Source organism: Hermetia illucens, chromosome 2 (assembly GCF_905115235.1).
Source record: "Hermetia illucens chromosome 2, iHerIll2.2.curated.20191125, whole genome shotgun sequence".
Taxonomy (NCBI): domain Eukaryota; kingdom Metazoa; phylum Arthropoda; class Insecta; order Diptera; family Stratiomyidae; genus Hermetia; species Hermetia illucens.
In genome coordinates, this window is record NC_051850.1 from 141,362,427 (window position 1) to 141,389,299 (window position 26,873).

Consider the following 26,873-nt stretch of genomic DNA (forward strand, 5'->3'; position numbering starts at 1 on the left):
TGGGTCGGTTAACAAACAAAACATCCGCTACTGGGCTGATACCAACCCTCGAGAATTGCATCAAAAGCCTTTGCATTCACCCAAAGTCAGTGTGGTGTGCAATTTCCTCAGCTGGAATTATTGGTCCCTGGTTTTTTGAGGAAAATGAGGTTACAGTGACAGTGAATTCGGACCGGTATGTAAACATGCTACAGAATTTTTTTTTTTCCCACGGCTAGAAAATTTGGATTTGGGGGACACTTGGTTCCAACAAGACGGTGCACAGCACACACTTCAAGAGCATCGATGGCTGTTTTGAAGAAACACTTTCCGGCACGCTCTCCCGATCTGTCCGCTTGTGATTTTTTTCTATGGGGTTTTTTGAAATCCCGTGTTTATGTGAACCGTCCAAGAACCTACAAGATTTGAAGACCAACATCCAAGAAGAAATTGCCAACATAACACCTGCTATGCTAACAAGAGTCATGACAAACGCCAGAAATCGGTTCACGCAATGTATGGAGAATGGGGGACGTCACCTAACAGATTTGATCTTCAAAACAATGTAAATAAAAACTTTAGACATGTACCTACATTATAAAAAATAAATAAATATTTTCCGATGCATACAATAGTTTTTATTGAGTTTTGAAAAAAGGAAGTTATGCTGCCGCACCCTGTACATACCAGTGTTTACAATGTCACCCATCCTGCAGTATTAGTTTGATATTCCCTTGATAGGCTTGACCTCTCGATCTCGCATGACCTTCAAAGATGTGGCTTTGCCGATTTCAAGTGCAGGCTCTGGTCTGGTATTTAGGATCCTTTTCTTGCAACTTCATCCGTCCTCTCATTCTCACCAATACCTTTATGGCTCGCTATCTACTTCAGCGTTATCTCGCTTTTGGCAGCCAGAGCTTTAAGGCGTTTTATAACCTCGATGGGATACTTATGCTTCTTGAAAGAAGTTTCGAAAGTATTCCTTTGAATGAAACGAATTGCATTTTATCACCCTACCGTGGCTTACCAATGATATTTCTCAAGTTGAAATGCATAACAATAAGTAGATTTATCAGCAAATAATTCCACTTTATTTCAGTTTCTTTATTCCTTACTAAACTTTCATTTATAATAATAATTATAGTCTAAATATATGAGTATGAAAGCGCCACATTTTCGAGAAGAAATACAAAAGAAAAAATCGTTTGATCTATTTATATTTCAATTAAAATGAAAAAATAAAATAATGATTATAAGAGAGAATGTTATTCATAATTACAAATATGTTTCTGGTTTGTTACTTTCTTTACATTACATTTAATCGCGAAAACATATTACCATTATGTGTATGTATTTCATTAAATAGAAATATATTTTTGGTTTATAAAAAAATTGTAAAAATGTTTTTTTTTTATTTCATTTTCATCTTTTGTTCATATCTTATATATTTTCGTGTATATTTTACTTCTATTTCATTTTATACCATTTATATTATAATTTGTCATTAAATGTGTGTTTCTTTTACGTTTAAACTGAACAAAAAATGTTATAGGTGTATAGACTAGATTATCATTAAAATATTTTTATATCAAGGCTAGAATCATGTCGAATCGTCAGTTAGAAAAAGGACAAGACAAACTTTCCAATTATAAACAAATTGAAATGAACAAACATCTGAAAACGATGTTTTGTTCACAGTTTGATTATAGCTACATAGTTTTTCTTTGCAACTTTTTTAAAAAGTAACAACAACAACAAAAAGTCTATATGGAGCGAAGACAAAACATTTAATCACATAACTTATTAGTTGCATATGAGAGAAAGGAAGCGGAAATATACGTATGTCGGGCGTGAAAGTTTGTCTTAATTTTGCTTAGACTTTTAATTTCGATTATGGCATGTGGATATTGTTTTCGTTATTTCAGTTTTGAGTTTCTCGAGCTCTCAAACACAAAGCATATTCCTACACGTGCAGTAACTGAACAATGACCGAACACATCTAGATAAAAAAAAAACGTTAATTGACCTAATAAAAGTAATCACAAGCACGGAAACATGATTCCTGGGAAAACTTTGTTGGTAGCAAAGATGCAATGGTTGAGCAAGGAATTTACGTGAATCAATTCACGACAAGAAGGTTTGAAAATTGATCGGGAAACACTATGTGTGTGTGTGGTATAAACCTTAATCATTCGAATTAGAGCTTGTGAAAAATGGTGAAGAGAAATTCCACCTAAATCCGTCATTTTTGGTTAAGCTTAATTAAAACCAGATATCCTGCTTTTTCGCTGGTATTTTTTCTCAAATAGGAACGCACACTACTGGGAAGTTGAATTAATCACAACATCAGGGAAAGTATGGTTTCTTGTATAAAAAATAAATGAACACAAAATTGTTCTGCAAATCTGGTTTTGCACTCTTCTGAACAGAAAAAGAAAATACGCCTGAGTATAACTTTTGATATTGTTTCATTATTATTCTATTGGAAAAACAGATTCACCCTCAGCTTCCCTCTGAGATTAATTGGATTTCATTCAATGTTAAGACAGCTCGGATAATGTAATTGACAAAACTTACCAGCTCTGGCAAAGAAAACGATAAAATACATAGTCGGATAAAAACTAAAATGATTTTCTCCAAGCACAATTGACTCTAGACAGCATTCCTATTTTATAATCCTACAATCATGTAAATGATAAAAAAAATCGCAAACAAAATAAATTACAAGTTTTTTTCGTCATTTCCCCATTAGCCTCTTCAAAATAAATTATCGCTTTAAATACAAGCATAACTATGCCTTGCAGTCTTCTTAAAAAAAAGAATATTTCAATAACAAAACAATGTATAGAAATATGCTTTGGAAAAATATATATAAAAAAGATTAAAAATAATTTCATCTTTATCTTGTACAATACTAAATTCTTCTCAATAATCTTAGGATGAAAATGAAGCCCAAGAACTTATATATTTATTTCACTGGATTTTTGCATTCACAAATGCCGTAAAACTTGTCTACACATGAAAAAGCAATAATTATTGTTAATGCGACGGCACAATATTCGTTTCCTACGTACATAATATTTTCGTTTTAAAAAATGTTTAACTTTTCCACAGAGCATGTGCATTCTCAGTGCGGCTATTATTTGTATGTATTTTTATCATCATCATATTGCTGGTAACTTATTGTAACGAAGAAATCAAGTTACTAAAAGACTTACCTTTGATTCTTCCATTCCAAGTGTGTCAATTGAAACAAATGGAGCAGATGAGGACAGTTAAAATAAAAATATGAAAATGCCACGATTAAGTCATATCACAAATAAAAGTTGAGTGTGACTTTTTATCTAAAAAAACTTAAAAAACAAAGCAATAAAAATATTTCCAATGTTTAAAAAAATGTAAAATGTGTCGTGTGTATGTATAGATAACATGCCATATATGTGTGTTTGTGTGTATGTTTAATGAGTATGTCACAAATCCCGTTTATCGACAGTCTATATCATTCCTTGAAGCATTCCCCCGCTTCTGAGATTCTAGTCGGATGGAGATTCCAGTGATAGTTTATGCAAGTCAGCATAGTTCACGATGGCTCGATGCAGGAACTCGTATTGTGCCTGGAATACAACCAACAAGCATTATTGCATTCGTTGAAAACTCCAATTGCAGATCAACACTTACATATGTGTCTAAAAGCATACTTCGTTGGGATCGCAACTTTCGCGCAGTTGTGCAAATGTCAACTTTCTTTTCAGTCCTTAATTGTTGAACTAATATGCACATAGAAACGAATATCGAACTCCGGTCAGTGCCCAAACTGTAACCAAAAACATTCATTAGTCACAGTTCACACACCTGCATATGTAGTTCTATCTTTACCTGCAATGAACAGCAATTGGACTTAACGTAGAAAAGTGCATTTCTGTATTGTGATGTCGTTGAGCTTGATCCACAAGCTCAATAATCCCGCGAGATACTTCGGGCACTTCACCATCGACTGTAGGCCACCCGTTATACTGGAATTGCGTTACTTTAATTGTATCGTCAATTTTACAGTTCGTCACATTAAATTCTCGTCTCGTATAGTACGGACAACTTTCACTGTGCATATATTTCACTAAAATATGGTCATACTGAACTTCATCATCGGCCCAATATCGTGGACATTTTCGCGGCCCATCTCCGATCTAAACAATGAACAATAGTAAAAATTAGGACCCTAATGAGCTAAAAGAAGTTTGACATACCTCTGAAATCATTACAAGTGTTGTTATCCCCTGTTCCGATATCATTCGCCAAAAGTCTCCTATTGTGTTTTCCATCGGATCTTGGGTAATGATAAATGACTCTGAATTGTCATATCCTTCAATGAAGGAAGCGTTGATGTATGTTGAATGCTCTCGTGTCGGGATAGGAGTTAAAATGACCTTGAAATAATAATTTGCTCAATTGTTTTAAAATGGAAACCAGAGGCAGAAAATTGTAACTTATTCCTAAACGCCTGGAAACTAAGTAAGACTTATACAGCAAAACTTCCATGAACGGACACTTCTAACAGGCTAACATTTCTCGTAAGCGGACAATTATATTTTCTCCCTCATAATTTTTAAGTTTTCTTTATATTTTTACTTCTGATATCCGGGCATCCTCAGAGATTTTATTAATAGTTTGACGTAAAAACTTCAAATACGCAGACAGTAGGATAAAATTTCCGTCTGCCGTCCTTAGTTTTCCGAATTCAATGAGTTCGAGGAATTTTAAGTGCTCGCTAAGCTATGAATGTTTTTCAATTCAGTTCACATATTTTCCTCGTTGAAACTGGGAAGATGTCTTCCAAAAGAAATGTGCTAACCATTAAAGAAAAAATACAGATTATATACGCGAGTAAAAGTGTAAAATTGATTGTCCACGATCTTGGAAAGTGGTTTAAAATTCTTAAGATCAGTGAAAGGGAACGTCCACGGCATCTTCATCTAAAGCGTAGATCTTCCTTTTCTTCAGCCTTTGTCCCGTTCACAGGCGGGGTCGGCTCGTCGTGATCGATTTCGCCATTTAGTTTTATCAAATGCCTGATCTGGATGCAATCCCGAGGCTTTTAAATCCCCATCCAGTGTATCAAGCCACCGTTGTTTCGGCTGGCTTTTTGGTCGTTTAGCATCGACTTCGATGTTCAGACCAATCTTAGTAAGTGAATTCTCGTTAGCGACCATACCATCGAAGAAGCCTCTCTCGCAATTTTTCCACGATCGGTGCAACCCCCTATCGATCACGGATATCCTCATTCAGGATGTGATCAAAACGTGTCACCCCACTAGTCCAATGCAACATCTTCGTCCCCATTACTACAAGATGTCGTTCATTGTCAACTATAGACAGCGACAGGACGGACGAAAATGCAGTAAATTTTAGATTTGAGACGTTCGTTGATACGTCGATCACAAAGAACACCAGTTGTGGAACGCCACTTGATCCAGATTGTGTTAATGCATGTATCAATTTCATAACGCAGATCTCCATTGGTTGATAGCATTGAAAGCAGGTCACTGCCGCTGACAGTGATTATGCCTGTTTCATGGGGATCGGTCGTCAAAAATTCAGTTTTATTGAGATTCAATCTTGGACGATCATTCCATTTTTGGATAAGTTGCTCGAGATCATTTTTGCTATTAGACGCAAGGAAAATATCTGCATAAAGCAGTGTATAGGGACCCTGGACGTTGAATGTCTCGTGTGACGGTGTCCATAACAAGAGCAAAGAGGAGTGGTGAGAGGGTGTTTCATTGAAGAACACCAAGAGAGACGAAGCGGTTTTGATACAACCGCCACACCTTGAATTTTACTTTTCAGATCGTAGTAGAGCAATTGAACCAAGCGCACGAGTTCTTCTGGCACGAAGTGTTGTCGTAAAGCATACCAGATGAGTTCGTGTGGTACACAGTCAAACGCTTTCTCTAGATCCAGAAATGCAATGTAAAAAGCGCGATGCTTCGACTCGACGGATGGTAAGCAAATTGCCGTTCTTGTCATTAACGCGACAGAAGTGTTCAATATCCTTTGTGTGATCGTGTCGGCTTTTAGCAAATCGATACAGATCTCTTTCGCCATCCCGAGAGTCCAGTTTATCGTAAAGATTTTTGTAATGGACTACCCGGTTGACAAACCTTTCATTTGTTCCCCGACATGACTATATGCGGTGGAAAAATATTTTACATCCCACTTTGGCATGTATGGGGATACAATCCTCACAAAAATTCTACAGAGAAAAATTAGATCGTTCGCCGATAAGACGATTGGTGAATACCAAGGAAATTTTTGGACAAGAAGATTTATTTACGGTCAAAGAGGTGCTAGAAAAATACTGGGAATTCAACATCGATGTTCATCAAATGTACGTGGACTTCAAGCAGGCATATGACAGTACTGACTGAAATCTACTGTATAAAATAATGCTTGACGTGACAGCAGGTCTTAGTCACAAATAACCTCACAGATGCGTTTGAGACAGACTTCGGATTAAAACAAGGAGATGGGCTGCACGTCTACTGTTCAATGTGGCACTGGATACGAAAGTTGCGTGTGGATACAAAAGGCACGCTGCTCTTTAAGTCCTGTCAAAAAGTCGTGAACGATATAAACACCATGGCGCGACCTTCCACATCAGCAAAGGAGATTTTTGTCAATCTCGACAAAACGGCAAACAATGTTTCTCTGCGAATTAACGAAAACAAGACGAGAACTATGACGCAAACGAAAAAAAATACGCCCACTAGAAAGAATATATCGATTGAATAGTACAACTTAGCAAATGTACACAGTTTTTTATGCTTGGGCGTACAACTGACGAACAATAGAAATGAACTTGACGACCCATGCCGATCAGATTATTTATCACCCTATGGATCCGTTTTACAACCTTTTTCTCTGAGATGCCCCCTTATGAGCTCCCAAGAGTTATTCACATAAACCTGTGACGAATTAAATATGGTGACCTTATTGCACTAAAATGCGATTACAAATGACACGAACACACTGGTCTCAGGATGTGTATTGCGTCACAGCTGTGTGCATTTGCATCGTCCTGTAAATATTCTCCAGTCCAGTCCAGTAATATGGAACTCATTAATTATGGCTATGTACGGCTCACCATTTACTGTAATTGCTTGGTACCCTGCGTTGTTATACCATACCATAAAGTGGTTTTGAGTTAATGTAATAATATGGGAAGAAGACAAGAAACAAGAATTCCCTTTGTTCACCTTTTTATTAAGATGGATATGGGCATCGCCACACATGATGAGTTTTGACAAAAAATTAAACACCTCCTTTTGAAGACTCAGGATGGTACGAGCATATGTCAAACTCGTCTCACGGTCAACTGGTTATTACTGATAAACTCTCTGCAGTTTGTAAGGAAACATTTTCAAATCTTTATTCAAAATGTGTTGCAGAGACGACCACGATCGCATGCTGTTGCATATTCCACCACATCTTGAGCCCCGGGAGCCATATTCTGGGCAGGAGGAGCACCTCGCCATCTTTCACTTTGTAATGAATATCTTGTTGATCCAGTCCCTTCTCTGCAAAATTCACGCAACGCCAAATTATGGACGAATTATTCCTTAAAAAAAATATTTCGCGTTCTTGAGGAGTATGGCATTTCATGGTTTCTTTACACATGTCTAATTATGTTTACTTGACAAATACAATGGAATTCCGATAATTGATTACCCCAATAATTCATATCAAACCGTCAGTCCCTTGCCTTGCGCCATGTACAAAATTTATTCCAGTTGATCTAATGACATCTGTCTGTTCTCTCACCGGATCATGGACTTTGGGCAAATGACTCTGGATTTGGAAAGAAAGACAAGTCCATCATCCATGAAAACCAAGATCCTCAGTCTGACGGGTCATCACTCTCTCTATTTGCATTTCTGAGTAGAGCATCGAAAGTGTTGATTAATTTGTATATCTACCGAACTAGATGTCGCATTTACGGTTTTTTCAATACCAAGATTAAGTTAGAGTCTCAACTGTGCTAATGTTCTTTCTGTGTTGCTATATAGGTAGGCCCAAGCCCTCAACAACACTTGTCTGCGAGGTTTCATCTGGCGCGCAGGCCAGTTACCCGTGGACAATGTGATCAAAAGGCGGAAGTGGCAACGGATAGGTCACACATTAAGGAGAGGCGAGAATTCAATAGTTGGCTACGCCATGCATTAGAATTCACGAGTGGGTTGCTCCAAGAGCACTTATCGTAAAACAGAAGAAGAACAAATGTGGGAGTCTCGGAAAGTCCTGGAAAGAGTTGAAATGCATTTCAACGAACCGTGCAAGATGGTGCGCAGGTGTCGTTTCCGCGCTATGGCATATCGCTTGACTATAATCCCCCGGAGGATGCCATCAAGCTGACCATGACAGCCGAAGAAAGAAACGGCGGTATAGGTCCAAGTGAAGACCCGTTCAGTTTCGACATGCGACGAAAAAATGGCCAATACCAAAATTGTAAATACCGCTCCAGAAAGCAAGCTTGTTCCCAGGTGAGGCAGTATCTGATGAATTACCTCTGCCCTGGACGAAACCACAAGCCTTTCTAATTCTACACTACCGTCAATTAAAAAAAGTGATATTTTCGATAATTATTGGATATAATCTAAGTGTTTCTTAGCGCTTCATTAAATAATACAAAGGCAGATATGAACCCAACAGATACCACACCAAAATATTCTCTCCCACAAACCCTAAGGACTCAGTCCTTCATTACCAGACGTCTCCACACTGAAATGCATCCTAATGAAATTCTTTCGGACTTTACCATGGAGCACCCTCAATTAAAATTGTGTTGGTTCATCAATTTTGTGACAAAGAAGGACAAAGCTCCCCACATGGCGAACCGTTCACTTCCAATAAAGTTCCAATCGGAGTTTTTCATTGCCACTTTCAAGGCTTCCCAGGAGCTCAATGAAGTTTTCAAAGTGAAGTATATTTTTTAAAATTCCCTCGATGATTACCTGCCTTGTCGTAGGGTGGGAGCTCAGTAGGGAAAATCCTCTAGGGAACGAGAGGGAAAACCTGAAGCTAAGCGGTAATCAAACCTCCATGCCAAGGTATGACTATCGACTGAATGGTCACAGGGGTTAAAATGCGAACGGTGAACTCTATGTGCTAGGCGACCCAGAGTTTTAACTAGCCTTGTCTCGAGTAAAAGGGGCTCTGCAGAGATCGACTTACTTTTCCCAGAAAAACCAACCAATTATTATCGTCTCCTGGCAAAACACCATCGCCGGGTTTTGTCGAAGTTTGAGGGGAAATGATCATCCAGGGCATTTGCTGCTCTTTCGGTGTACTAAAAGTCCTCTGACGATCCCTACTTCTCAGCCTAAAGGAAGGCTACAGAAAACAGTGAACGAGTATGACGACACCAATCCACCCGGATATGATAGTAAGCAGTGCTAACAACTTAGGAGGAAAATTCTCCTAGCTATAAGGACAGCATCATGGCAATGCATTAAGTTTTGCTTTGGGACGGCAGGTGCAGAGAAAGAAAGCACAAGCGAATGGCTCAGACAGTTGTGCTCCTCCCTCAACGAGTGGGAGTCTAAGTCTGAAAAGGCTCTCTGAACAGCAATCTTTCAAAAAGTGCCAGGACTGTGACATAAACTAAACTTCAACGCCTCCATCTGCATGCTCCAATGCAGGAGAGAGGAAGAGCCGACAGGCCGGCAACTTTCCTTACTATCGGCCATGTTGAACCGAATATTAAAAAGGTTCGGAAACTAACGGGTTTGCGACTGTCACGTGGCAAGCGTCGGCTTTTAAGGCCAGTGAAAGGGACGTGCAGCTCACGACATCTTCATCTAAAGTTTAAATGAGGTGCAATATTTCCCAAAGGAATTTGTGGTATTGTAAAGTGGTTACTGCACTAATCAATCGTCGGCTCAATAGCTGCGAAACATCTATATACCTTATAAAAAAATAATGAGCTGTTAAAAATCAGGGGCTTAAATTTCGGATATGCTGACCTGTTTAATGCCAATGGAAATGCTAGACCCTGCTCCTAGTCTCAACGGACCTCCAGACTATCTAGGTTAATGACCTATTTAATGGAGACATCACAACAGTAAAATTAACCATAAGAAGCAACAGAGAGTTAAGGAGGTTCTTGGGAGCTCTGCTTATTATTCCTATGAATAAAACGAAATTTCTAGTGGAACATCCATTTAAGCTATCTAATATGCTAAAGTAGAGGTATATAGGTAGGAGCACGACGCGATGTTAACGCCTGCCATATCTTTTGGGGAAGTTCTAACATCAACACGAGAGGATTGAAACTATTAGAATATCTGGTATTAAACGATATATGACGTAGCAGGTATACAGCAGACGAGAAACGGCAATTTCATTTACTTCAACTGCACTTCCCATCTAATATCTCCCCTCCGGTAGCCTAATTTATTTATTTAATGAGGACAATACACAGAAAACAAATTCCTTATTACATATTGTCCTCAGAGAGAGGAGCAAGTGAATGACTTACTTTACGCCTAAAACTAGAGAAGGAAATAGAGTTCAAGGACCCAAGCTGTAGGGTGTTGTAGGACCGACATAGCCTCGGGATCGAAGAGTGGAAGTTAATCTCAAGCTCGCCGAAGGGTGCATCAAAAATGTCCGCACTACGTGTTATGAAACGAGCCGATACGGAAAGTAATATCCGAGTTGGCGGAGCAGTCCATCAGACAATTGCAGTTTGAAAAGATGTTTACTCTTTTCAAGGAAGATACGGCGTTGCTGCAGGGAGAGGAGATTGAGGGTCGTGACGGATAATCAACACGTAGAAAGTTCTTTTTGTAAAAGAGGGTCCGGGTTAAGACCAGACTGCACAGCAATATTCAAGGATGTTTCTGACAAGGGAATAGAAGAGTGTTAAGGAGGGCTGAATTGAGGTAAAGTCGGAGGAGGAACATAGGATAAAACCAGACATTTTGGAAACTTTATTGATGACGTCAACGAAGTGGGAATTGAAACGAAGTTTGTCTTTGAATATTACACCCAGGTTTTTGAAGATCAGTAGTGAAAGGAATTGTCCACTGAGAGAATAGGAAAAGTATGTTGGGGAGGGTTTAAGCGAATAGCACATCCAGTGGCATTGGTTAACATTCAGTGTTAGCTTGTTGACCGAACACCACCGGACTAAATTATCAAGGTTGGACTGTAGAGAGCACAGTCCAGCGGAGATGAAACAGAGACAAACAATTTAAGGTCGTTTGCGTAAAGCAAATACGGGCAGGTGAGGATGGATGCGAGGTCATTGATAAAAAACAGGAAAGGTAGCGGGCCAAATATAGAGCCTCGGGGAACACCAGAGGAAGGAGAGAACGAAATGATCAATAACCACGAAAAGAAACGGAATGGTATGAGAGATAGGAGGAAAGGAGATGACTGAGAGAGGGAAGTCTAGTAATGAAAGTTTAGATAGGAGAATGTTATGGTCAACCGTATCAAAGGCTTTGGAGAAATCGGTATAAATAGCATGTACCTCCTGTCGTGAATTAAAGCATTTAGCAACAAAGTTGATAAAGACGAAGATTTGAAGCCATAGATCTATGTTTCGCGAAATCATGCTGCTCTTTGACAATGACGTGACCGAAGCGGTCAATCAGTCGTTGACGTATCTTTCCAGGAGGTAGTTCACAGTAATAGAAGGGCCTCCGCTCTTAAGGATAGGGATGATAAGGGTCTCTTTCCAGAGATGGGGAAAGTAGCATTCTTCTAGACTTTTGCTGTAGATTATACTCAGGGGGAGGGAAATGTTTCTACAGTTAAGGAGGAAGAGGCTAGGAAGCACATCGGGGCCAGGTGCGACATTGGGGTCAAGATTACCAATGAGGAACTCAACCAAGGAAGGCGTAAGGAGAGGAATGGCCAGAGATTTGGAGCAGTCTGCTCAGAAGTTTTCTCTCCTTTGTAATGGCTCTTGGTAAAGGAAGTACACAACGGTCTTTGCGTAATTATTTTCGTAGTGGCGTCTCCATAACCGACTCACGGTGAATGTTAGAAAGACTAAACTAGTTATGTTCACTAGGAATGTTATGCAGGGTAGCTACACGCTAGAAATCTTATCGAATGTAGAAAACCATCTAGTACGAACAGTGACGTGGTCTCTAAGCTAACGTGAAAGCATCATATTCAGGAGCAATGTCAAAGTTTCTGCAAATTGCCCTGGTGCTGAAGGACTGGCTTTCACCACAACAGATTCATTAGATGTTTGAGTCTGAAATTTACTAGCAGCAGGAAGCTACTGGTGCAGATTTAAAGAATCGGTTGCCTAAGTGTCACTTGAGCAATCAATATTAGTCCGTTGCTTGGCACTTGAAACTATCCTAAATCTACCACCTTTCATTTGGGGATGAAATGGAAAGCAGCTAACGACATGCGTCGATCTAGATATCCCTTGCCATAAATCGGGTAGCTCTGATGATTTTGAGGAGACATACTTTGTGGTAATCACCAAAAGAGGAAAAGGGTTACGAGACTTTTGAAATTAAAGACTTATTCTTTACCGACGATGGGTCAATCATGGAAGACTTTAACATTCCTGGTATTGACGCCAGGGCACTCGAATATCACTTCTGTCATGGAATAGGCAATTTTAGGAAATAGTATCGGGTGTACAAATTAATTCAGTCCGTTTTTAAGAGATGGCGAGAATCCATGGGATAATCCACAAGCAAGGAAACTGGATACCTTATCAACTTAAACTGAGCTTCAAAGGTAAAAAAGAGAGGGTTTTTTATTATGACTTGTGGTGAGAAGTTGATATTTTATAATAATCTCAAAAACGAAAAAATAATACGCTAGGCCCAATCAACACCAAAGCCGAATATCCCTGGTTCGAAGATCATGTTGCGTATCTGGTGAGACCAACAGGGAATAGCGTATTATGAGGTCCTGAAACCTGGTGATTCCATTACGGGTAATCGGTATAGACTGCAATCGCTTTTGCGCCGAAAGTTACGAGAAAAAATGCCAGAATACGAGGAAAGGTACGACAAAGTCATTCTTTTGCAAGAAACCGCTATTTGCTAACTCTCTAGTGGGATGTTTTACCTTACCCGCCGTATTCGCCAGACATTGCTCCTTCTGATTACTGGCTAGGAATGCAGCAAGATTTGACAGATAACCGGTTCACTACTTTCGAAGAAGGCTTCAAATTTTGATCACCTCCAAAGACGAAAAATTTCTTCGGAATGGAATTCGAAAACTGCCTCAGACATGGGCAAATGCTGTAGCCAACGATTGACATTATTTTGATTAATCCGTTTGTTTATCTTGTTTCGAAATAAATGCATTGTTAACATTAAAAAAACAGACCGAATTAATTTGTACTCCCAATACAATGGGTCTAACAAAAAGCCGTAGTGCTTGTGACTGTCCTACTACACTAAACTAAATATCCTTCACCAGAAGATCACTCTTGGCAGAGTCAGGGGGTGGCACGTTGTCTACAACTGTGTGTTATCTGTTTATAAATCCATCCTCATGGGGAATATCCGAGACCATAGACACAAATACCACATTGCTGCAACTGCGGTCAAACCGAAAATCTTAGCAGCTACTGCGTTCTCAGAGGGGGAGCTTCAAAAATTTTAAAAAATAAACGAAATACCACGATCCAAACAAACATCAGAAATGAGAGAGGCCCCGGATGAAGATGTGATCAATCGTGAATCTTCACTTTTGGGTCACAAGTATCGCAGCCCCATGGGCGTGGTTGGACCAGTATTTCAGATTCTTGTGCGTTCTTAATGCGGCGGATTAAGAACACATGGAAAGTTAATAAATGTCGTCAAAAGGACTGAAATGTCCCAAATGAGCCGCCCCCAAATTCCCCACACTAACCACAGTGGGATGTAGCGCATGACATTTCAGTATGGCAAAAGTTTGTGTGTTGGTGGACTTACATGGCTTACTTGGCCACTTTTCTTTTCTGGTTAATCTGGAAAGTCGGTTTCGCCATTCCCCCACAACTTCCCTAAAATCCTTCCTAAAGATTGTTCGAATATGCATCTATTTGAATTCTGATTCAATCTTACTGTCTGTATTCTAAAGAAAAATAATCATCAACACTCACCCGATTGCGATCATATGGTATAACTAATTCACTACGATTCTTATTTGAGTTTTCTTCACCACTACCTACTGAACAACTCTTATTCGTTTCATCTTGAATAGATTTGATCCTCTGCAAAGAATACCAAACATTAACGATCAAAACCATTAAACATCAATTCAATCAAATTACCTCGAACTCTAGCTCCAATTTACACTTTTCTTTGCTATCGTTCGGTTTCAGTTTCAGACTTTCCACTATTGAATTCAGTCCTCGAGCAGGCAGTTCTGTGTTACCAAATTGTGCGATGTCAAGTAACGCTCGATATAAAAATATGTATTGTTTCTGAAATTTGGCAATATTAAATGCTAAGACTGGCAGTAAACTTAGCGATTAATTACCAATGACTGCACTAAAAAGTTGCGTTGATGTCGAAGATCACAAACCGTGTTGAATATTGAAACTTGACCCTCTTCTTCAAGCTGCTGAGTCAGTGAGTCTAGAGCAACCAAAGTGCCTGTTCTTCCAACACCAGCGCTACAGTGCACCAATATTGGACCCCGCTGCACTGAATACACAGCATTAATTTGTCGAATAAACTTGATAATGCCGTGTGGATGTTCAGGGGCCATGAAGTCCTTCCATACCAAATAATGATATTGAGTAATCTGTCGTCGTTCTTCATCGTCTTCATTATTACTTCCATTCTTTTTGTAGACGTCCAGGTTTCGCACGAGATAGTCTGAATAGCGTTGCTCTGAAGCAAAAACTACAGTAATATCTCCGAACTGCTTCGAGTCATTTACTTTCTCTGGCCAATATTTTGCACATTTTGCTTTGTTGTATTCTTCCAGATTTGTCAACATTACAATTATCTCCAGATGTTGCTCCCAAATCATGCGCCAAAAATCGTTGATTGTGCTATCCATAGGACCCTAAAATATTCCGTTATTCAAATTTAGTCAATACCACTGGGGAAAATCAGCAAACCTGAGCACAGATGAACTTCTTTCGCTCCTTATACCCTATTACAAAATTAGCGTTAATGTAATCCGAGCCTTGCATACCATTTGAAGCGGACAATTTGACTCGAGTTTGATCGTAGGCTTTTATGTCAGGATAACGATTTTTATGGGAATTTTCTTTAAAGTCAGAATTTTTTGTTGTCCTGTCATTGAATCGATTCGGAAGCATTTCATATTCACGCAGAAATCCATAATCGGTATCCTTGTGACGATTTATGTAGGCTTGGGCCAGATCATGTTTTGAAATCGGACTAATGTCTGCTGGTTTTGCGAGCGCTGACCCGATGAGATGACGATGATTGCTTGTACGGCCGCCGCATAACGCCCGGCTGTGAGTATTATAATTTGACATTTGAAATTGGAAGCGTGTATGTTTGCAGGAAATTTAAATCAAGAATATAATTTCATACGCACACAAGAATGATTCATTGAAAGTCTACTATTCTCTTAATGGACAAACTACTTTTGGGTACTTATAAACCCTTCGTGTTTGAAATTTGATTTGACATTTAGTATATGCCAAAAACTTGGCAATTACCTTAGTGAATCACGTAAACTGATCACTTCCTCCCCTTGAACCGCTTGCTTGCTATAGTAACGATGCATGAAGCAGAGGGCAGCTAGCAGTAGCAATACCAAGACAATAAGCGCACATAAGACTTGAACGACTATATTCAGAATATACGACACATCATCAACATCATCCAAATTCTGCGCTTCCGCCCCAGGCAGGATGGTTTCGAAGTAGTCGCTGTATAGAAACAATACTCGGTCTCCACCTTCGTTTAAATCATTTCGAACTGAAAAAAACAATTGGCTCAAAAATGAAAAAATCACGATTGGAATTAAGTAAATAATTTTACCCGCGATTTCTATAAATCCCGTGTAATCACTCGAAATATCAATAGGACCATCGAAAACATCTAAATCTGGCTTTGGATCAACTGTGGGAGACCACGTTGTTGATTCAAACAAATGATTCGGATTCGATGCACCTGACTGTTGGTTTCGACGCCTCCGCTTATTTCCCAAAATTTTGGAAGCTGCCTGTGTTAAGTTGCCTGCTTTGACTAGCTGTTCTCGTTGTGAACGTTCTGGAATCACAGAATCTAACGAGGTATTAATTAATCTGTCAATTAACATTTTAATATCAAACTACCTTCTGCTGGTGTTTCAGTTGTAGTAAAAGGTGTCGTTCTCAATACTTTTCTGGCTTGTCTCCTAAACGGTACTCCCTCCAAACACTTGCGACATAATTCGTCATTCAAAGCGCGATCTTCCTCAGAAATAACGTTACCACCATCACCTAGTAAAATTTCTGAGCGAAAATGCTCCCCCGAAAACATTTCTGCAATGTAAGCTCCACCTCTTGTATTATTGGGAGAGTGTACCTTACTGTATGTAGAAATGTCCAGATGTTCAGGAATCGGAAGATGCTTATTTGCGTCCGTGATACGAACTAGGTAAATACGATAACAACAAATGGGTCCGTTTCGCTCGCTTGTCCGGTCCATATGAAGTCTTATCAAAACTTGTTCCTCCGAAACTTTAATCTTCACCCAACTCACTCTACCGATGTGGTCGGGAACAGTGACTGGCATGGTGCATGTCCCTGTTGAAGAGTTACCTGGCCGTTTCCGTCCATTAACCGCCGAAATGTCGACAGTGTAGTTAGTATTCGGCGGGACTTCTTCAAATGTTGCGAAATGGCTTTTCTCGTCAATGTTTCTTATTTTCGGACCATAAGTTTCGTTCAACATGCTTCCGTTCGAACGGTACGTTGCTAAACCCTTAAGGATAACTTGATAGGAAATTATTTTTCCATTCGGAGTGGCTGGCGGATCCCAGTCGACTTTGACGCTATTTCGTCTTGTTATATTGTAATGGGTGCAAACAGTCCTCACATTTAAAGGTTCACTGGCCTTTCCTTCAATCGTTGTTCCATTCACTGTTTGGGACCATGGTCCACAAAGTTTTGTCATCTCACTGCACGCTCGAACCTTGAAACTGTACATTGTTCTACTTTTCAAATTGTCAAACATGTATGGCAAATTTCTGCTGTTCTGGGGATGATATGCCTTTTCAATTATACTAGAATTATCACTGGCATCCCAAACGGTAGGCTCATAGTAGTCAATATACTCTAAGAGTTCGGGTGGAGGTGGCGGCCACCCTATTGTCATCGTTGACGATGAACTGCCTGTCACTTCGATTTGCGGTATGAACACTGGGTCTTTTTCTAGAGTTTTCACTGGATGCGGGTACTCCATTGCTGCACTATCTCCGATTGCATTTTTCGCTGACATTTTCAAGCGATATGTCATGTTCGCCGTGAAACCTTCTAACACGTATGAGGTCTTCTTCCCATCGATCGGATGGTTGTAGTACGTAAACCCTGAATTGTTTCCTTGCAGATACGTTACGAAATACTTGCTCACTGGCGAGTTTCCATCGTTAACAGTCCAATTTAAAAATATTTTGCTAGATCCTACAGCTTTTACAAAATCTATACTAATTTGCGGTATATCTAAGACGAGTAGATCTACTTTCATATTCGTTAGCTCATCTCCTGTTTCGGCTGACGAAACAGAGCACACATACGTGCCGTTATCTTTCTTTTTTATTTTCTTCACCTCGAAGGTGGCGTTGATGTGAGTAGCATTTAATACCTTAATCGTGGTTTCATTTTTTAAATCTAACAGTGTGTTGTCATCATCTTTTCGCCATTTTATCAGGGTCCGATATGGTTCGGTGGGATAGACTTCAACAAGACAGAATAACTCAACGGATTCATCAATTTTTTTCTTAACCTTTGCCGCTTGTTCACCAACGATTTTCGCTCGAATTGTTGGCTGGAGGAAAATGGTCGTTTCACCCGCTGTGGAATCATCAGCGGAAGCGTCGGCACTAGAACTTCTACATGTAAAATTGCCTTCGTCTTTAATGTCTACATTGATTATTGTAAGAGTATTGTTCAGTTTGATGATCTCTGCTTGTTCCAGAACCACATTCCTATCGTGTTGATTGAGAGTTATGGATGAGGGTTTGTACCTGGAAAAACGAAAAGAATAATGTTTCAGTTTATCAGATTCTGATTTGCGGAGATTAACAATCAGCCCAAGGAAGTACTGGTAATTAGACCTATTACTAACGAATAGTGGCATTAGGATCGAGCAAATGGAGTTAAGTATTTTGCTATGTCTCGTATGACGATTCCTCTCGATGAGCGGTAAAGGAAAAAAAATCCGGTTGCTATGTTTATCACACGGAGACCAGAAAACCCATGCGGCGGAAAGGAACGTCAGCAGGAACACTATAGCAAAAAATAACGACGCCGAATACAATTCTAATGAACTAAGTAGTCAAAGGCTAGGATAGATCCCAGGGCGAAACGTGGATTGGTACCCACGATGGAGCATAAAACCTGGGAAACGCCTGCTTAACCACCATCAACAGCTCTACTACCAAACCCTTTCTCCATCTCCACGTGGTGACCGCGTGATTAAAACGAGTATAATAATAATAATCGTTGACGCAACAATCCAAGTTGGATCAGGGCCTTGAAGTGTGTTAGAGCACTTCATTCAAGACCGTAACGGTACACTAGGAGGCAATGTGGTCAGCATTGCGCTCGCCCGAGATTATTACCCTGATTTGACTCAGGTACTCATTCACAGCTGAGTCGACTGGTATCCGACGTCAAATCACGATACAAATTCCGCTGAGAGTGAGATTTGAACCGCGACCTTCCGTATGACAGCCTTACGCTCTAACCACTCAGCTATCCGGAAACGAGTATCCCGCGCCTAAAAACGGGAGAAATTTTATCAACTCGTCCTCCACGTGGGGGGTTACGAAGCCGCAAAAGGAACTTCGAACTGGATTGACAACACAGCAAAGAACCCGGCAACGAAAACGGAATAATGATTTGCTCATTTTCTTATGGCAGCTAGCCGATAACCTGTCCCAATACAAGGCTAATGTAACAGCGTTGCAAATGATGCGTTAGACAGGGACCACTTTCCTGGGGAAGAACCACTACACCATATATTATAGTGGCCATCCAGTAAACCAAGTCCTCGGACTACGCTTCTTAGTCAGCCAAAAATGAAACCTGCTGTTATCGACTTTGAAAATATAAGCGAACGGCTATGCACATTGCGCTTGTGAGGCAAATTTAGAAATATAAGAGATATTAACGTTGGCGTCCCTACAGAGACTACAATCGGAGAAAGATATCTTCTAGGAGGCAGTTGAGCGGAACCTTGAAGATCGTTCCAAGTATGATATCAAAATCATACTTGCAGGTTTTAACAGCCAAGTAGGGACGGAACCCATATTCAGGCGATACGGCTAGCAGTTTACATAAGGATACAAATGATTGCGGACTGCAAATTATTCAATTAGGGGCACCACACGAAACGGTTGTTGGAAGTTCCTAGTTTGGACGGAAAGCGGTCCACAAACATACGTGGGCCGCTGCAGACGGGACCACTTTCAACTAAATTGGCCACATATTGATCGACCGCAAGTACCTCTCAGCCTTGATGAATATCAGAACATATACGGGAGCCAATATAGACTCGGACCACTATCTCGTTGACATGATGTGTGTGTGTATGTGGTGGGGGAGAAGCTACAGGTTCTGAGCACTCAGGCCATGTTGATCCATTGTACTCGCCACCCCCGTCTAACGAAATATTCCGGATTCGTTGATGTATCGCAGAATTTCCATTAGTGGATGTGATGCTACCCGTCGCAACTAGAGAACATCGGCACCAAAGATCTGATGCCTGATGCGTCCATAGGCGGGGCATTCACATAGTAGTAAATGCTCTGTGGATTCCGCTTCCTCATTACAGGAGGGACACGTATCATCTTGAGTAATTCCTATTCTAAGCATATGTCCAGCTAGTGAATTATGGCCTGTCAGAATGCCCACAATACACCTGCAAGTCCTCCTGCTTTTCGACAGGATAAACTTTGCGGTACGCTTGTTCGGTTCTGATAGGAGAAGTTTGGTGTGTCGAGCAGCATTTAGGATCTGCCACCTGGCATTGTGGGAAGCTTGTTCGTAGTTTTTGAAAACAGACTTAGCCAATGCTACTGATACTCCAATTGCTGGTTCCGGTCCCGGCATAGGGGAGATTGACCCCTCTTTCGCTAAAGCATCCGAGATTTTATTTCCCTCTACGCCACAGTGACCAGGTACCCAAAGTAGTTCCACCGCATTGAATCTAGAAATTGAGTTAAAACGGTTTCTGAATTCCTGAACGATTTTCGAGGTGATCAACGGACTACTCAGTGCCCTCAATGCAGCTTGACTATCACTGCAGATTGCGATGCGCCTGCCCTTCAATCGCTCGTCAATCACTCAGTTTGCCGCCCTCAGGATCGCATAAACTTCGGCTTGAAAAATCGTTGCATATTGTCTCAAAGGAAAAGCCCACTTCTCGTTTTTATTCGAGAGGTAGACTCCGACTCCAGGACCCTCTTCTGTTTTTGAGCCATCGGTGTAGAATCGAAAGGCATTATAGGAACTGGATTTAGTCCTCCCAGTAACTCTTCCAATGCTCTGTGCCCCCCACATCCGTTGTTGCCCCATAGATCTAATCGAATTAGTCTATGAGCTGCTATCATTGCAGTGCTTTGAATAAATGTATCCAGGGGCTGCAAATTAAGTAGTGCATCCAGAGCTGCTACTTCTACATGTTTATTCCAAAGAAGTTTTTTATCTAGAGTGACTCCCAGATATTTCACTTCTTCGGAGAGTTAAAGAGGAGTCCCCTCATCTCAGGAAGGCGAAGTCCATCCAGTGAATAATACCATTTTGGTTTTATTTGGATTAACTGAAAGACCATGTCCGAGGCACCAACTGTCTATCAAATCAACGGCGCGTTGTATAATCGTAAACACCGTTCCAAGATTCCGATCAACAGCAAGCACAGCCACGTCATTAGCATAAGCTTGAGCGTGTATTGACAACTTTTGCAGTTCGCATAGTAATGAGTCAATCAGCATACTCAACAGAAGTGGCGAAAGCACACCTCCTTGGGGGCAGCCCTTCGTTGCTTCTGCATTCAGATAGCGAGCGATACCCACCTCACCGCACTGCAATCTCTGCGTTAGCATAGCATCGATCCACTTAATTAAAGCATCATCAACACTATGCGCTCTGGCAGCATCACAAAGTTTTTGAAAAGGCGCACAGTCAAAAGCCCCTTCAATGTCCACGAACACCCCCATCGCGTACTCACCATTCAAAGTTATATTCTCTATCTTTGTGAACAAAGAATGAAGAGCAGACTCACAGAACTTTGCAAGCTGGTAAGCAAGTTGGTGTTCATTGAGTGGGTGTGACCTAAGTGCGTTTCCACGAATGCGACGCTCCATCAGTATCTCCAAACCTTTCGGCAAGAATGAAGCCAAGCTGATCTGTCTGCAGTTCTTTGGATTTGAATAGTCATCTTTCCCAGGTATCGGTATGGAGACTACCTTAACCTGTTACCAAGAGGAAGGCACGTAGCCCAGAGTAAGATATCCTCGAAAAACATTTCTTAAAGGTCGCTCTAAATGCTCCATACCCTCCATTAGCATTGCCGGATAGATGCCATCCATGCCAGGTGCTTTGAAATGTTTAAAGGACAGTATGGCAGCTCTCACCTTTTCATGAGTAACAACCGCTTTGGCAGTGTTCCAGTTCCCCTTGCAGCACTTGCGTGTTGAAGGGGTTGCAAGAACCGTCAACTCTCCCCCTGCCACTTCTCTGTACTTCCAGGAGGGTCTGTACTGCATCCAGTCTGGAATTCCAGAAAGTACCATCGAGTTTTCTAAGAGAGTCCAACTTGGCCGACTCTGCACAGCCTTGAAGTCTTATTTTCGCCTTCCAGTTCCTAACAGTACGCTCTAAAGTTGTATCATTTCGAGCACCAACGAGCCTCTTATATTCACGCTATGAGTTCCTGAAATTTGACCAGTCTTCGTTCTTATTACTTTTGCAAGCCCGGTTCACAAGTCGCCTGGTTGATTTCCTGAATTTTTGCAGTTCCCGATTCCACCAACGAACAGTTTTACCGCTTTGGTCACGGGAAATAGGACAAGCCTCTTCATAGCAGTGTGCAATTCAGAGTTTTAAATTCATCTTCCAGCGCCAAAGGACTCGTCGTCTAGGGAATTGTACTTAATTGACAAAAAGTTAATTGAACCTGTGATCTAACAGTGAGACCCCGTCTAGCACTCGCCAATATGTAATCAACTCTAACAACCTTGAAGTGCAGATTGTTCGGTCAATTACTTCACTTCTTCTTGGTCCCACGAACGTAGGGGCGCACCCTACGTTCGCGGTCATCAGACCAGCTGAACCTACTAAAAGTTCAAGACGACTTGATTCTGCATACACTACCAGATCCCTTAGTTCTTGCATCCGAGGAGGGCACAAAGAATCATAGGGTAAGTAGGCAGAGACAATTATAACGTTTCTCCTCTTACCGTTAACCTGGTGTTGTAAGTTGACCGCAACAAGGTCCTGGGAACAGAATTGTCTCAGCATGGTTGCTTCTAACAATTTTGAGAACGGAACGCAAGCCCTCGGTCTCGAGGATCTTTCATCGAAGATCCTGGCCCCCTTGACTGATCCAATATCACAGATTCTCTTAAAACGAACTCATGGCTCTTCAACCAGAAATATATAAGGACAGTTCTGCAACTTTGCCGCCAGTAGATAGGAAGAAGCTTTGGCATGCTGCAGGTTGATTTGACTAACTCTTATGTTTGTAGCAATAAGTGCAGTCTAATGTGAAAACCGCCGCTAACTGAAAAGTGTGCTGCATTCAATGTGGATTTCACCATCCATCCACCACCTTCCACCAAAAGTTCCGCATTCTTGCGTCCGATTTCTCTGGATATCGCCACTCTTGGTGATGTAGCAACGTCCATGTCCTCATTCCCAAGAAACTTCGCCTTCTTTCGCAGTGCCTTCCGTTGTCGTCGGCTAAAAGTCCTCGCAGGTTCACGGAGTCCGGGCTGCATGGATCTATTTTCACATACCGGCGTTAGACCAGTTCCGTCCACATTACCAGCTTCCCTTTCTTCCGTTTTTCCGGGTACAGGCGGAGGAGAAGGTTCTGATAGGCAAGCGTATAGTCCCTTCTCCTTTACGGCTGAAGTTTCCTTCTGCCGAGCCTTCTTCCCCCGTATTTTAGAAGTGTTAGGTAACAATGTCACCGACCGACCGATTTCCAGTTCGTCTCATTAAGGGAGTTGCCGTGCTATCCTTTTTGGCTGACCGCGCCGTAGACACCAACAGATTTGTGAACTCGATAAGTACAGGGAACAACCACACCAGGCGGGGAGGTTTTGCCAACAAGTCAGCAGGGTGAAGCCTTAAACACCTACATCTCATCCTGCCGAGACAAAGAGGGAAATCTGATTTCCGACAAAATGGGCATATTGGAGCGATGGGTTGACTATTTTGAAGAACTACCCAACAACCAAAATATCGGCGAGTTGGATGTCCGGCCAACTGAAGACAACGGACAAATGCTGCCACCACCAAGCATGGAAGAAACAGTTCGCACAATTCACCGGCTTAAAACCCATAAGTTGCCAGGAGCCGATGGAACTACAGTCGAATTGGCTAAATATACATTAAGCGCTTCATCAACTTATGCTCAAGGTGTGGAGTAGCGAATCAATGCCTGACGACTGGCAACGAGGCATTATCTGTCTCATACATAAAAAGGGGGATATCACGCAGTGCAGCAATTGTAGAGATATCACGTTACTGAGTACCATCTATATGATATTCTCCTCTATCTTGCTAGGCTCGATAGCCCCATACGCCCAGAACGCCATTGGCCCATACCAAAGAGACTTCACTCCAGATGAATCAGCAATAGATTAAATTTCCTCTCTGCTGAAAACAATGGGAAAACTGTTGGAATATGGACATCAGTTGCACCATCTTGTCATCGACTTTAAGGACACCTACAACAGCATAGCCAGAGTAAAACTGTACACGGCCATGAGAGAATTCGACATCCCGACGAAACTGATAAGACTGACTAGGCTGATCCTGACCAATGTGCGAGGTCAAATAAAAGCAGCAGGATTACTCTCCAAACCATTCGACATCAATAACGGTCTAATACATTATGCGTCCTCTCTAATCTGGCCCTGGAAAAAGTTATCCATGATGCGGAGGTAAATTCAAGAGGCACGATTCTCTTTAAGTCCACCCAACTACTTACCCACGCTGACGATATTGACATTATGGAAAGAACAACCTAAGATGTGCAGTCTACCTTCACTCAAATCGAGCAAGCGACGCGAAATCTCGGGCTGCACATTAGTGAAGGCAAGAAGAATTACATGGTGGCAATGTCAGCGCTAAAGAACAAAGAACCAACAACATCGAATCGCACTGGTCAAAAGAAAGCAGAGACTGTTGATAATTTCTCAGGATCGAAAATCACAACCGATAACAACTACGACGGTGAAATCCGCGCACGGTTGTTGGCGGACAAAGAGCCTATTTCAACTTACAAAAACTGTTCGTCTCACCATAGGATCAAAGCTCTTACTGTACAAGGCAATGATCTCGCCAGTCCTCATGTATTCCTCTGAGACTTGGGTTTTTAGCAAGAAGAATTGCGAACTCTTGGCCGTGTTCGAGAGAAGAAGAATTTTTGGCCCCCTACATGAGGATGGACGATTCGATAACGACGAAATTTATGACCGATATCACGATCGTTTGGTTGTGGACAAAATTTGGTTGCTTGGAGAGTTATTTAATCCGTATGGATGAGGATGAACCATTTCAACGAAGCTGGTTCCTCCCATAGAAATAGGGACATTAAAGCAGGAAAGAAGAGGACGTATCGCAAGCTGTAGTCTCATGTCTGACGGCTTCCGTGAGGGTTTTCTCCAAGGATAGCAAAATTTCAGGGGGACAATTCACTATTCTCTGGGAGTGCCTGTGAAACTAAAATGTTGGAGTCTAGAATTAAGCCAAGATTTAACAATCAGATTCGTGGGATGGGCTGGTCCATTTGGGTGAACATCTCGGGCATGGACTTCGGACACTGAAGGGTAAAGTTCATGCATGCCAGGAAGGACAAATCTAGAAACGATAGATTGAAATTCAGTCATATTAACAATTTGCAGAATATCGTCTCCACTTTGAGAGCAAAGGACACTGACAGTATTCGACTCGCACAAAATAGATTAAATTCTAGCATTTTCGGTACGCTTTTCCACAATGGAGTCGCGCGCAAAGAATAGTGTATATAGTGGCAGAACGGATTACAGAGCAAACCCTACCTGTTAGTAACTTCTCTCATACCATTTACGGAACAAACGGGAAAAAAGCGAAGCCAGCGGCGTAAACGGAGGAAGACAGAAGAATACCTTGCGTGGTAAATTTTTTTATGAGTGAAAACATGGATACTGTTGCACCTCGAAATTTATAATTTCTGCAAGTTTCAATTTTCGATCGGCTACCGTATTGCCATCTCCGACAGCGAATTAATAATTAACTGAGGCAGTTTTGGGAGAAAAATTTACCAGACTTCCAGGGACTAATTAGTAGTACCACCTTTCTACCTGGCTATGGAATATATAGTCAAATAAAATGGTGGTTGGTAAAGTAAATAATATTACGGTTGTAAGCACAGTAACAAACCCAGTAAAGGATTAAATCCCTCCGGGTCGCAATTGGAATTAACTTCTAGGAAGGGAATAAGTAGCCAGTTCCAAGCGTATTAAATATTCTGCTACCCTCCCAGAGCCTCTATCTTCTGTGAGACGCCTACATAATATTGCACAGCATTTACCTGAGGTCTTCACTGGTTACATTCCTTCCGTTGAAAGTCCACCAGACTCCGCTGTTCGAGATGGGGCACTGCAAGGTGGCATTCCCACCTACCTCGACCGTCCGCTCCTCTGCAAAACAGACCAGAAATATTCCCAATTAGCATCGTTTCACTGTCACATCCCCGCATGCAAACGACACAACAAGCCATGCGAAAGGACCCGCCAGCCTCGCGATTACACCCGCGGTTGGCGACGTTTGTCGGCACTTCCGATGACATCAAGGGGCAGCGACTTTTCGTCGACGACTCCTTGTTTATCGATCATAACCTCACTCGCGTGAATTTCCTCGGCATTTCCTGTGTGAATTACGGCCGCGCGTCCCTTCGCACTGTTGCAAAAGCAATTTCCATACCTGCCGCCACGTGAATTCCGCAGCGGAGCGACCAAAGGATGAGCGTAGCGCAAAATAAAAAGCACCGCCCTTCTGCTCGAGCTTGGTGTCTTGTTGCGGGAGCCATGGCGAAGACGAGGGCGACGATTCCTCTATGGCACGGGACGCAGTCTTATCGCACGGTAATTGCGGAGTTGCGCTCACACGAACGCTCGAACCGGCCGCACACAACTATTATTCGCGCCGGCGGCACATTGCGACGCGCTTTGTAATTGAAACGGATCGGAAAAGCACGAAATTATTAAATTATTTCCAAACAAGTGTCCTAACAAAACAAAAGAGGTTCCCTTCGACAATGCACTCGGCTCTCACACACACGCAAAGCGAATGTGAAAAATTTGACACAAACTCCCCGGTCCGGGTGCGTTTGGTAATTGTCATCGCAAAGGAGAGTAGTGCCATCTGCTTGCTGATAGGAACAATGTCATCATATCGCTTACCAATTGGAAACTAGGGAAAACCAACAAGGTGTCTATAATAGAATTAGAAGCAAAATATA

The 26,873-nt window shown here is 41.5% G+C and overlaps 1 protein-coding gene across 2 annotated transcripts; it reads right to left on the reverse strand.

The window, feature by feature from the left end:
* Positions 1–1,062: 1,062 nt before the first annotated feature.
* Positions 1,063–26,681, reverse strand: LOC119648044 (tyrosine-protein phosphatase 69D). Of its 2 annotated transcripts, none has more exons than XM_038049496.1 (13): positions 26,336–26,681; positions 25,944–26,052; positions 16,271–18,162; positions 15,975–16,205; positions 15,650–15,911; positions 15,077–15,440; positions 14,488–15,021; positions 14,279–14,431; positions 14,108–14,218; positions 4,224–4,403; positions 3,856–4,163; positions 3,658–3,793; positions 1,063–3,593 (listed from the first exon to the last, which is right to left on the reverse strand). In XM_038049496.1, the coding sequence occupies exons 1-13, from the start codon at positions 26,439–26,441 to the stop codon at positions 3,513–3,515; spliced, it is 4,467 nt and encodes a 1,488-aa protein (XP_037905424.1). In that variant the 5' UTR covers positions 26,442–26,681; the 3' UTR covers positions 1,063–3,512. The 2 variants fall into 2 exon arrangements, with proteins under 2 accessions (XP_037905424.1, XP_037905423.1); XM_038049495.1 differs by having other exon boundaries at positions 15,975–16,220.
* Between the last annotated feature and the right edge of the window lie 192 nt (positions 26,682–26,873).

Coding starts and splice junctions, on each gene's coding strand:
- LOC119648044 (XM_038049495.1), bottom strand. CDS start 26,441: ATGGCTCCCGCAACAAGACACCAAGCTCGAGCAGAAGGGCGGTGCTTT. Junction 15,441..15,649: donor AGTTTACGTGATTCACTAAG/GTAATTGCCAAG, acceptor TAATACTCACAG/CCGGGCGTTATGCGGCGGCC. Junction 3,594..3,657: donor GTATGCTTTTAGACACATAT/GTAAGTGTTGAT, acceptor GTTGTATTCCAG/GCACAATACGAGTTCCTGCA.